Source organism: Plutella xylostella, chromosome 6 (assembly GCF_932276165.1).
Source record: "Plutella xylostella chromosome 6, ilPluXylo3.1, whole genome shotgun sequence".
Taxonomy (NCBI): domain Eukaryota; kingdom Metazoa; phylum Arthropoda; class Insecta; order Lepidoptera; family Plutellidae; genus Plutella; species Plutella xylostella.
Genome location: NC_063986.1, coordinates 4,798,029 through 4,811,652, shown reverse-complemented (window position 1 = coordinate 4,811,652; position 13,624 = coordinate 4,798,029). Strand labels below are relative to the sequence as shown.

Here is a 13,624-nt window from a genome sequence, read left to right as displayed (position 1 = left end):
ATTATCCTTCCACTTTCTAAATAGCTGATCTCTGTAATAAATTTTAGAATTTAGCTTATTATCAATCCATGATGGTCTTAAACGTTTACTTTTACTTGTACTTTGCAACTTAGAGTTTTCATATATTTTACCAAAGGTCATACATAACTTTTCATACAATAATAAAGGGCACTTACAGTCGTTTAAGTCATTCCAATTCACTGCATCCAAATTTTCTCGCATTAATTTATTACACAGAAACACTTTTTTATCACATTTAGACTTTGCACTATCACTTAATATTGGGTCGTCACTTATCGATATCGTAGCACCGATCAGGTAATGATCCGCGATCTTGGTGGTGAGTAGGTGCGCAGCCGGCACGGGTCGGCGGCTGCGCACCCACAGGTGGTCGAGGCAGCTCCGGGTCACTCGTCCATTCACGATCTCCTCGCGCGTCACGTCGTTGATGAGGCAATCCATCCCTTGACTGTACAGCATGTTTTTATATTTTATTTTAGCTCTGCATGAAGTCTCGTCTAGTAGGTTGATGTTGGTATCACCCACCACGATAACATCCGAGTATTTAGGTAGTTTTTTTATAATATTGTGTAGCTCCTCAGTAAATTTTAATTTGTTGGTTTTCGGTGGTCGGTATACGGCTACTATGTGAATGTCTTTTTGGTCCATTGTGTTTAATTGTCCTTGGATAATCTCGGAAGCCGCTCCATTGTGGCTGAAAGCCGAGAAGTTTAATTCTTTCTTCGCATATATTAATATTCCACCTCCACGTTTTATTTCTCTGGTATTAGAGTACATGTCAAAGTCGTCCATCCTGTACATAGGCAGTTCTTCCTTTTTTATGTTTATTTCTGTTAAGATAATTAAATCTAACTTTTTTTGACATTGACTAATCAGGATCAAGAATGCGTTGAAGTTTTTTCTCATAGATCTTATGTTAATATGTATAATATTTAAGCTATTTTGTGTGCCATTAAGATGTGTAGTCCACAACTTCGTATCTACAAATCTATTGTATTGCGTTTCCTCCTGAAAGTCCATGAAACTGCTACCCATTAAGAATAATGAATCATTCTAGTAATATTTAATCTTGGCGCGTATTTTGAAACGCTATTCGCCACTTTGTATCAGCCGATTTATGTCCTGTGGTATGGATTTTTCTGTGTTCATCGTCCTTGCGGACTAGTATACATCCTCTGTTAATCCATATGTATTTGTATTTATATTGTATTTGTATTTATTCACAAAAGAAAAAAAAGGTAAGATACAGAGTAAAACTTACAAATTATTTTACAATAAAATATGTATGACAATAGGCTGTAATCTTCATTGACATGTAGTAGCTTCCAGCAACCGCGCTAGGTGGTAACCTGTGTTACAGCTGCTGGTGCCCCATATAACAGTTTCTCAAAATTAAAAGGTAAGCCTTATAATATTTTGCCAATTAAAAACGTTATACTTATTAAGTGCTCAGTGACATCCGTCTTAGGGTGGATTCGACCAAGCTCGAGTAACTTTTATTCAAGAGTAAACTACCAGTTACTCGGGAGTAAGCAGATTTTGCACCCTACCAAACCTGAAACCAAGATAAGCTAATACGACGGATTGGGTGATTTGGACGAGTCCACCCTTAGTATATTACTTACATTTATTCATTTTATTAGAAGTTAAGTTAAATATAATAAGTAAGCTTAGTCTATTGAGAGATGTATGTAGGTACGTGTGTGTGTGTGTGTTGGTGTGTGTGTGTGTGTGTGTGTGTGTGTGTGTGTGTGTGTGTGTGTGTGTGTGTGTGTGTGTGTGTGTGTGTGTGTGTGTGTGTGTATGGGTGTATTGTGATGTTATAGATAACTTGCTATTTTGTTGTATATAGTAGATTTTCTGTGTCTCCTTGCCCGATTTCCAAAAGGTACTTGGTTACAGTTCTTTTGCAGTCTAGGTGGTTCTGATTATAAATTTGTAATTTTTTATTTACTTTGTTATACACGTGAGCGCCCAAAAATGTTTTGAATCTTTGTGCAAACACAGTGTTACACCTTTTAACGTTGAAAACGAGATCTTTCCGCCGCTTCTCTTTCAGATTAAAGACGTCAGTTTGTTTTTTATGTTGGCTCATAATAATACTCAGAACATACAGTTTCCTAACACTGAGGACTTGGACCTTATTGTAGAGCTGTGAAGTAGGGTGCAGCACTGGCAGGAAGTGCGCCACCTTGAGCAGAGCTCGCTGGGCGCGCTCGAGTCGCATCAGGTGAGTTTGGGCCGCTCCACCCCATACTTCAATGCAGTAAGTCAGTATTGACTGGCATAAAGACAAATATACTAGCCTAATGTGATTAGGTTCTGCGATATTTCGTAGTTTTTTAAAAATAACCATTAGCTTTCGAGTACGATTTGACAATGCCGCTATGTGATCCCGGAAATTTAGTTTATTATCTATTATTACACCGAGATATTTAATAGATTTAACTCTTTCTAGGTTAATGCATTCAGGTGAAGGGTGATTTTGGCAAGAGGTAGAGAGCACGGTTATGTTGTAATCATTGGTTGGGGGCTGCGATCTCTCTGTGATAGAGAAAGTTATATATTTAGTTTTTTCTTCGTTTAGACTGAGAAGGTTGTTGCTTAGCCATTTTATAGCCTTATCTACTCCACGTTGGGCATAATCAAACGCATCTCTCCAGTTGACACCTTTGAATAGTAGTGCTGTGTCATCAGCAAAAGAAACGACTTGTCCATTTGCAAGTTCCAAATCACACAGATCGTTTATATATGCCAAAAATAGTGTCGGAGCTAGTACACTGCCTTGGGGAGCACCGTAATTTACTGGCAGAGAGTCGCTTACTGTATCAGAGACTTTGACAGATTGACTTCTGTTTTTGAGATAGTCGGACAGCAATTTCAGCGGTTGTCCTCGTATTCCAATGTTCTCTAGTTTTTTTAGCAGGATAGGTATCGATAAGGTATCGAAAGCTTTACGGAGGTCCAGGAATACAGCAATACATTTTTCACCACTGTCCAGACTTGCCACTAAAGAATCGGTCATTTTTGAAACGGCGTCAGCGGTGGATCTGCCGCTTCGGAAGCCATATTGGTTTTCTGATAGAATTTGGAACGACTCTAGGTATTTAGTTAGTTGCTTATTTATTACACGCTCTAGAATTTTGGATAAGGTAGGCAATATTGAGATTGGTCTGTAGTTATTTATGTTATGTTGGTCCCCAGATTTATGTATAGGTGTTATTATAGATTTTTTGAACGCGTTCGGAAATTCCCCTGATTTTATTGACAAATTGCAAATATGCGTTAACAATGCAGCAAGGGTGTGAATGTTTTGTTTTAGTATTTTTGCGGAGATTAGATCCCAGCCACAAGAATTCGTATTTTTTAAACATTTAATAATCGTTATTACTTCTGTAATGTCTGTCTCTAATAATACAAATGAGTGTTTTGTTTGTTTTGAAACTTTTGTTGCTGAAGGCGTGTCTTTATCTCTCTTACGCTTGTCTATGACTTGAGCTGCAAGTTTTTCACCCACCTGTGCGAAATATTTATTAGCATTATTTACTGCAATTTTAGGAGTAGTTGTTGAGTGTAACAGATTCTGGGGTGAGGTTTTACGTTTTTTATACTGAGTTATATTATTAATTATCTCCCAGGTTTGTTTTATATTGGTTTTGCTTGCTTTATCAAGTTCGGAACGTTCAAAATGCCTTTTAAGTTTTTTTAGGAGGTTGTTACAAAAGTTGCGATATCGACGGTAAGTTGTTGCTTAGGTCAAGTTATTTGGGTTCGTTTTAAACTGCTTGTGCATACGATCGCGGTTTTTCATGCACTTTAAGAGACCAGGGGTGACCCATGGTTTCAATGTGACGCGTCTTTTAGGTATATTTATTGTTTTAGAATTTTTTTGTATGATGCTCATGATTATGGATGTAAGTAGGTCTGTAGCCGCATTGCAGTCAACACATTTAAATATAAGCTGAAAATCTGTTTTTTTTATATCTTCAGTGACACCTTCGACATTAACCTTAGTGATGGATAAGTTTTGAGTTGTGTGTTGCTTTAAATCTAGTGATAGTAGTGCAGGTTCGTGGTCTGTTAAGCTGTGATTAATAACTAAGGTAGTTGACTGGTAGACTGTTTTCAGCATGATGTGATCAAGACACGATTTCTTACGGGTGGGAAATGTGTGAGCTGGTAGTAATCCATGATATGCTAGAAGATCCAGATAAGATTGAGCATTTGTATCGGCTGAAGTTTGTTCTATGTTAATATTTATATCTCCAATTAAAACAATGTTTTTATACATACTAAGGTTTTGTAGGGTGTTATTTAGGGATTCAATGAATATATCTGTTTTTTTATAGGAAGGTGACCGATAAATAGACAGGATAGCAGTTTCATTATTGAGTATTGTAATGAGGCAATTACCGTTTGAAAAGATGGGTTCATAGCTTGTTGAAATTAGGCCATCCTTTATGTACACGACGATCCCTTCATTTTTGTTATTATTATTGTTTGTTGCTATCTGGTTGTAACCCTCAATATTTGGTATTATTTGATTAGATGGGCAATTTAGCCAGCATTCTGTCAGCACGATAACATCTATGTTGACTTTTAGGCTGTTTAAAAATATGGCAAAACCATCAATATTGCATGAAATACTACGAATGTTTTGTGTAATTACGTTAACATGTTTATTATTACTAAGATATGTTTTACAGTCCTCCGGACTGCATTTAAACGGTTTAGATACCGCGAAGTTGTCAATTTCGGTAATTATTTTACTAAGGTTGTGCTCCATTATATTTTAGAAAAAAAGAAAAAGAAATAAGTTATATGCGTACATGGTATAATTTGGTAGGTATATGTATAAGTATGATAAAGTAGCAAGTAGGTACATTTCGTTGCTAATGGGGTGTATAGAGGGCAATCCAGCAAGTGACTATGCTTTATTAAACATTTACAAAGGTATGAGTTTGAGTGGTGTGTGAGATTTGTGTAGTAGTGTGAGCTTATTATTAAATTATAAAGTACATGCCTTATAATAACTAAGGTAAAAAGAACAGAATAATCAAGATTGTATAAATTATTTTCCAGGGGTTTTCGAAGACAACTGTTGGAGGTGATGTTCGTCTTTAACAACAATATGTGGACCATCTTTATGTCTACGTAGGAGGACTCGTCCATTGGAGATCCAGCAGAATGCATAGTTTTCAGATTTAGCGAGCGTTCGGGCGAGAAAGTACAGTCTCTTTGAGGTATTTGTCAGCAGTTCGGTGGCGTAAATTGGTATTTTCGGCGAGTCTAGTCCCAGGTGCGAGGAATTCATCTTATCCTTGTTATTTGCTTTGTTGAACTCTTTTATTCCATTTAGAATCCGGCTTTTGATTAACGTGTTGGAGAACTCTACTACTAGAGCAGAAACTGGGCTTTCTCTTTTTGATGGTTGACGTGACACGTCTCGGATGTCGTGTGGCTGGAGAGTTACATTTATGCTTTGGGACAGTGTTTTTACGAGGCAGAACAAATTTTCTTTTGTTTCCTGTGGGCGCTTGGGAACGTTTCGTAATTCGATTGACGTTTTTATAATATTTCTGTCCAGGTTTTCAATCTTCTCTTCAATCATGTAGACATGGGTATTAATTTCTTTGCGCTGGGACTCAAGTCCTGAAATCTGGGTTTCGAGAGAAGTTAGTTGGGTAGACATTGAGTTCATTGCATTTTCAATGTCCTTATTGGTGTCTTTGATTGTAGAGAATTGTTTTTTTCAGTTCCATCATGTGTTGTTCCAGGTTGTCCATCCTGGTGTTTTGGGCAGAAATTAACTCTTTGATCATGTCTTTAATGTCGCTCTTGAAGCCAGCCAGTTCGTCATATATGGCGTCACTGTCAACTTCACGGCGTCTCTTTACTCTTTGAGAAAGTTTTTTTTGGGTTTCGGGTGATAATCCCGTTGTGGTTTCCATACCTTTCGTGTTACGAATATCCTCGAGACTACGTGATTCGTTAATTGGAGCGTTATTAGCTCGAAGAAGGTTGTTGGGCGGTGTTCTTTGAGTTACATTTTGGGTGGACATTTTTAATTGCGCCTGTACAAGTTCAATGCGAAGTGTAGAATTTCCGCAATAGTGCGATTTCAGTTTATCAGGCGCTGGGCAGTATGTGGTGCGTAGGGTAGGTGTGATAATGTTGGTTATTTAACACAGTCAACAATTATAGATCATTAAAATTGGATAAAGACTCACGAATCCCGCACTGTAGTAGTCACAAGTAACACACAACGATAATGTTCCTTTAATGCACCGCTAGTGGTAGTTATAATAAGCAGAGTATTGGGTTTTAGATAACTTTAAATTTTTTTATCAACGGAGCACAAGTAAACACGTCTTTACCGCTTGACGGCGCGCGGGGGATTTATATTTACTCTTTAGGTCGGTTTTCGTTAACCAAAACAGCTGGCGTTGCCGCTTGGATATATCTTCGTTGATGTATATGGGTTTTGAGCTCTGATTATTGTAAATATCCGTATTGGTTAAGCGAGTTTTCTTCTTGAGCAGCCACTGGTCGCGGCGCGGGACGTGAGGGTAACCACGACCGGGCGCGGCCGCGGCCGTTGCTCCGCATTGTTCGGCCTTTCGGCTCCTACCCTCCTGACTTCATGAATTTCATTTGAACCCAGATTCAGCTTCTGGGCAATTTTTAACACTGTTTCTTTCAGATTTTCTCCTTCTATCTTTTCTAAGCCCACGATCTCAATATTTTTCTCCCTGTCCTTGCTTTCCAAGGCCACAATACGTTCTTCGAGTGCCAGGTTACATTTTTCCAAATTGATATTCTTCTGTTCTAATGCCTTAATTCTTTTTTCACTATTTTCCTTGAACTGCATCAGCTCGAGATACTGCTCGGCGTAGAAGTCAACCGATTCGGTGAGTTCGTCAAGGGTCTTCCGCATTTTGTACAGGATCTCGAGTTTCTTATTGATTTCAATTAAAATACCTTCTGTAGTCACCTTAGAGGGATCAATGCTTAGCTTTGGAGTATGCATTGGGGAACTTTTTGAGCAATCTTCACATTTTCCTTGTTCAATAAATGTTTTCACATTACGTACGCACTTTTTGTGATAATAACTCTCACATGAATTGCACTTTAGAGTTTCGTTTGAGCTTACGCCTTTTAAAGACAAAAACAGTTTGCATTTTTGGCACTGAACCATCGTAACGGTAAAAAATATTTGCAGGTAGTATAAGACAACTTTTACGCGTTAATTACACATCCGATCGGCGAGAGCGTGCGACGCGGACTGATGTCAAGTTACGTTATATTTGACAAGCGAGCGACGCTGTTTATGGATGGCTAATGTTCGGTCGTGGCAAACCCACAGGTCGTAATGGTTGAGGAAGGCTTGGGCTGTTTGGTCTATGGGAAGCGTGAACTGTTCAGCAGAGAAAGATTATTAAATTATGGAGGATGATGCTCTTATCATCATCATCATCATCACAACCCATCACGTCCCCACTGCTGGGGCACCGGTTTCCTTATAATGCAGGTTGGTGGACTGAACATGCTCACTTATTTATTGTATACCTGTAGGTATACTACATACACAGTTATTGCGTGGGTTTACTGTAAATGTACACTGGTAAATCAAATTCTTATTCATAGCACAGGCAGGTTAATATTAAAAATCCTGTTATCAAATCCGTTAGTGGAAAAGACTAATGGCCTTATCGACAGTCATTATAAAACATCAAGCTAAATAAAGTTCCAAATCAAGAGAATAAACTTCATAAAAAAATATTATCGAATCAAACGAAGAAGTGTTCAATCAAAAGCTATCGCCTCCAGCGGGCCAAATAAACTTACACAAAAAGCTTGATTAATTAAATACCCTCTAAAATGTTTCGCCGAACACGGGGATCGATCAAAAGACGCCATGGCAGGCAATATTTCTATCAAATTCTTGCTGACAATCAGAGATCTTATTATGGTAAGAACACGACAATGGAATCGCAATAGTGAAAACTACCTTGACCTAATATCGCCGTAAAATATAATAATGTACCTAAATTTATGTAAAAGTTTAAAATCGTAACTGCATAAGAGCTGATTTTTCAATGGTCAGGTAAAAGTTAGGTGAGGAATAAAATTGTTGCTGTCACTGTCTATTACAAAAATTATTCCTCAGATAACTTTTTTGCCTATTGCACAATCAGCCCTTACTAGCTTTTATAATTTATTAAGTACCTAAGTTGTACAATGTACATAGTACGAGCCTAGAGGTCGCGGCTGCTATTTAACAAAACACTAACGGCAAACTAGCTAAAATTTCAATACACTTGATTTCTTAGAACTGGTCTGTAAGTTACTAGGAGTCTCATCTCATCATCTCCTCTGGGACTGCCTCGTTTACCGGAATAAGGCTTCGAAATGGAAGATGAATGGTGTGACAGATCTCTGGCCCGCTAGCCGCGCTGTGTTGTGACTGTAATATATCGGAGACGTTCGCCTTTGAATGTTGCTAAAGGATATAGGAAGTGAATACGGTGATGTATTAATAAATGTTATGTGTGAAATTAGATGATAAATTATTATGTTTTAAAATTTAATCTCGTTTAAAATTAAATGCCCTAATTAATAATCATCATACATCATAAAAATAAACCACGTTTAACAAATTGCACTGATAAATCATAAATACATATAAGTTTGTGAGTTTGTATGTCTGTTACTGTTCCATCAGAATTAAAACCAATATGTACAAGTTGTCATATCCCGGAATTCCCAGCGACCGGTTAAAAGTAGTTCGTAAACCATGCTACACGAGTATTTTGTCAAATCAAAGCAATTACACGATTCTGCAACGAACGTTTTCATTTATTTTTGTATTCAGCGGTGGAGGCGGAGGATATTAGAATGAAATTGATCCTCTTTATAGGACCTTCAAGAACCTTCAGGGGTCAATATAGCTTCCGAAAAACAAACGAACGAGAGCTGTCATGAGTCATGTCACTTAACGAAGTTTAGGAGCGATGTTGCGCTAACCACGACTCTACCTGTCACGTTGTACAAAAGGTACCGATTGCGTGACAACTCTCGTTTGTCCGTTTTTCGTAATCTAAAGTGACCCCTTCTTTACGAATCACCACTGCCGCCGCGCTGTCAGTGGCAATACGCCAGGATATTACCTCCCGGGACATTTTAATCATAAAATATCATAAATTCCACGTTAAGTATGACTCTTGACTCAATTGGTTTGTTTGTCAATATCTGCAAATTGAATATTAATTTGCGAAATGGATTTGGCATGCAATTTTGATGTTTGGTAATAAATAAAAAGGACAGACTGCATTTTATCAACGGTGCGTGGTTAACATTGGCATGCGAAATATTTTACAATTGAAATAAAAATAAATAAGTATTTGTAAGTTATGAAGATACCTTGACGACATTACTACTACTGGTTCTATGTGTAACTACGGGATTCATAAAAATCTACTAGCGACATGTCGCTCGACGACAAATCTCTAGAATTACGTGTTGTCATCGTCGTTGGTAACCTCCGTCCGCCGCCTAATGGAACCTTTAAGCTCTAAGTAACTTCGCATAAACTTTCTAGGGATCCCGTACAAATATTGAATGTAATATGGGGCGAAATGTCTGGGCCCACCGCCGGCAATATATTTGTCAATTCGCCCGTGACATATCCTTCACAACACACGCAATGAATACTAAAGTTTCTAAACGTGACTAAACCGACGAAAATACAACCTTAAACGTAGCACTTACAGTTCACAATTACTCTCACGTTGCGAGATGTACGAACGATTTGCAATGACTGAATGTTCTTATTTGAAAACTTTCTTGACGAAAGAAAGTAGGCATCTACGATATGGGAGACCAATATTTGCCTAACATTATAATTTATAAGGGGTACATAAACAGAAGAAGACTGAACCTATAGATAGATAGATAGATAATTCTTTATTGCACACAAACACAGAAATTACAATAGAATATGCACAACATAGACGGTGAAAATGGCGGCCTTATTACTAAGAGTAATTTCTTCCAAACTATCTACACCACATGATACCTATATGAACGTATTTAACACTCTATATACGAAAGTTTTACCATATACTGTACTATGCAGAGTAAAAGAAACTAATTCTGTTTTTCGTGTCCCGAAGGAAATTTTATCAAATCACTTCTGTGTCTGTTCTCGCTCAGAGGGTCTACTGCAGTTTTTAACCTTCACCGAAAAAGGGGTGTAATAGATTAGATTTGTGGTCGGTTTCCCTGAGTATCTTCTATGAAATTTATTTATCTGTCCCTCTGTACTTGCCTAAGGTCCCACTTTAGGCTTGCTACTTAGTTATATTTCATCAAAATAGGTATATAGTTATTTGAAAGTTACAGGTTCATTTCGTTATTATTATTTTCATGTTATTTAAAATTGTTGAGGTAATAAGTTTTTGTAACAGCTAGCTTGCACGGAACCCAAATGGACATTTCAATTGGTCACTGAAATTTCTTGTAAGATGTCAGAGTATAGTTCTGGTTCACAAAGGATGCTTGTAACTTCAGTTATTTTAGCCCGGCGTGGCCGTTCATAAAACAAGTTGGATTAACCTTTTGCACAGATAATGTTTGTTAGTCTAGTTATACCTACCTTTTATGCACCAATTATTATGATACCTACATATTATAATAAATAACATTGTAATAAGTTTAAGTGTTTTAGATATAGATGGATATTCAGTTGACTTTAACAAGAAATAACCTATGTACTTATAACAAAATCGATAATATTAAATGGTACATCTGCAGAAAACACTCGTAATACCCACATGACGGTGTCCCATAGAGATGATTGAGATATTTTTCGCTTGGTGTCGCGCGAATAAAGAACAACTTTTATCGATATCTGTTTGGCGCGATATCGTAGCCGCTTCCCACCCCTTGATTAATGACTCGACGATTGCTCTCGAAAATTCTAGAAGTATCGTGGTAAAAGAGGAAGAGCAAAGCGGATAAAAAGTTGTATCATACAAAGGGCTGATTTTTTACCGACTTCAGAAAAAGGAGCTGGATCTCAATTGGTCTCTGTGTTGTAACGTTATTTATTTCTTCCAAATAAATAACTTACATCATAATAATTGACTTCATAATTTATTTGTAAATTCCCTTTTAAAGTATCGACTTTATCGATAACTTAATCTTCGGCGTCGATAATTCTTCAAATTATCGACGCGTTCCCATCCCTAGACAGCGAAGCGGTCTTTTGTTCTTGTCCCCACTATCGCGGCAGCCCCACTCGGTGACCACTGGCTCTCGATCCTCGATCATTCGTCCACGGGCTACGGCATCGACTGCGCGTGACCCTACCTCACGGCAGTCCTCTAGGTGCCTAGCCCGCTCTAAAGTGTCGAATGACCTAGACTATACCAGTGGTGCCTTGTGCGTGTCTTCCCCAATATCGGGTAAGTGTGATCAGACTTGCTTAGCTCATTTTAGGAACCTATTTGTGCTTTAAACGTTTACTAATTGTGTTTTAAATGTGTTAATTTCATAGATTTGTATAACTTAGCTTCCATTTTATTTTATTCGCTGCTTACGCCGCTTACGAGTCAGCGAATAGCTAACGTAACTACTTACTAACTGCGCACTTATAGCAGCCAAGATGGCGGACATGCAATTACGCATTATCATTTAGACTATTTTAGACATTCCATCATCATCAGCTTTTATATTTCTTTTATTTTAATTACGCTAGCTTGCCTAAATGCATTAACGTAGTTTTATTCCAAATTATGCTGCAGCTAGTCTACCGCTTTTGGCCTTTGTTAATAATTTCTATATTATCTTTAAGTAATTTATGTTAGGTATTCCGTTCTGGTTTCCACTGCCGCCTCAATCAAGCTAGATTAGGTACTCTGCTGTTAGGTCTTGATGACGGTATGTGGAACCTAGACGATAACGGTGTACTGATGCGTTGGATTTCCATCTTTTCCAGGGTCCAAGGTCCACGCTACTACTCCAAGGTCCACGCTTACGTCCACGGTACGGTTTACCGACTACACGGATCTGCTACGTGGCTTCTACGGCTCGCCCTCTCCGTGCTGGTTCGGCAACCCCCTACCTCCGTGTTGCTGTCCACGCCGCGCAGCCGAGCTACACGCCACGCGCACGCTACGGCCACGTGACCTGCCTGCCTACCTACCTGGCCACTGGAGAAGAGGACTTCCACGCCGGTCGCGTTATCGGGATTCCACGCCGATACTCTTCGACTCAGGGGAGTCCCTATCCGTGCCAACTGAAAACTGACTGATCGTGTAGTGTAGGCCTAACCCACACTTGACCTCTTAATAAATTTGTGTCAAGCTAAACCCTGGCTTTCTCATTTCTACTCTCCTCTTAGCTAGCCATTTTTTATAAGCGCGACAGTGTATGTTTTTTTGTACCTATGTATCTTCACCGATTTCTCCGACAGTTATTGACTGATTTAATTAAAAAAAAATGTATATACCTATTACCTGAAATGGGGTCCAAATTTTTTATACTCTGATAAATGTTAGATGGAAAGAATAAATTCTTGCTATTACTTTCTATAACAAGAATGAATGGGCAAGAAAATTAAGAAAAACACGATCGACAGTGTAAATTTTTGTTCCTCTATGATTAACAATAAAAAATACTAAGTAGATGATTTATAATGTGATGCCAAGAATAAAATCATTTCTCAAATTGGACCATATACCACGATCTTTTAAGTAGACGACGACGTCAATCATCCATAGATACTCCAGAGACAAGTTTTAGTTTACAGTAGATTAGTCACGTCTTTGATGATCAATTGATCATTGAGGGTGACTCTCTATAATAGCTGCATATACTTCAGTGTTAGACACAACGACGGAAATGAAAAGCCAAGTTTTTAAACAAATTGTAATAAAAAAACACACAAATATTGTTTACCTTTTGTTTACATTAAGAATGAATGCAGTATAGTGTAGGACGTCCCCCGGCAAGAAGGGGTGACGACTTGTGAAGCTGGCAGTGATTGGATGCAGATGGATGGATCGCATCCAGTGGCGTGCTTTGGAAGAGGTCTACGTCCATCAGTGACTGCTATAGACCGATGATGAAGATGATAACGTGACAACGCCTTAACTCTGCTAACGTGAGCTGCGGTCCGGACCGAAGGACGCGATTTGGAGAGCGAAGACACTCACCTCTGATGAGGGTCGAATCTGGAATCAGGCGGTGAGCGGGCTCCTATCAGACACACGGTGGAGTCCGGCGGCGCCAGCACGCGTAGTTGCAGGGTGGCGCGCGGGTACCACCAGCGACGCTCCTCGACTGCTACTGCCACCTGGTGGATGGAATGAGAAGTGATGAACAACGAAAGTTGGTGGAGAAAGAAAGATAATCTGTCTGGGACATATATGCAGATCCTAACTATCCTTAGTTACTTTGGATTTAGAAATTAATATGCTGTTTTTGTTTTTAGTCGGTTGCCCAAGTTAACACGTCATATAATATTATATTTGTTGTTTGTTGAGTGATAATTCTGATTTCACAAGTTCAAAACCAATCCGTGCTAATGTGCGATAGA

At 38.5% G+C, this 13,624-nt stretch overlaps 1 protein-coding gene and 1 long non-coding RNA gene across 2 annotated transcripts in view; one reads left to right on the top strand and one right to left on the bottom strand.

Moving 5' to 3' along the window:
- Nucleotides 1–13,624, bottom strand: part of LOC105382070 (C3 and PZP-like alpha-2-macroglobulin domain-containing protein 8) — a 191,438-nt gene that overhangs the window by 24,534 nt on the left and 153,280 nt on the right. Inside the window, exon 11 of the mRNA XM_048621700.1 lies at nt 13,242–13,381. Within this exon, the coding sequence (XP_048477657.1) occupies nt 13,242–13,381 (140 nt within the window). The remainder of the gene's footprint in view (nt 1–13,241; nt 13,382–13,624) is intronic.
- LOC125488637 lies at nt 11,118–12,392 on the top strand. Its single transcript, XR_007266367.1, has 2 exons — nt 11,118–11,489; nt 12,023–12,392. It is a non-coding gene; the product is annotated as an uncharacterized LOC125488637 (long non-coding RNA).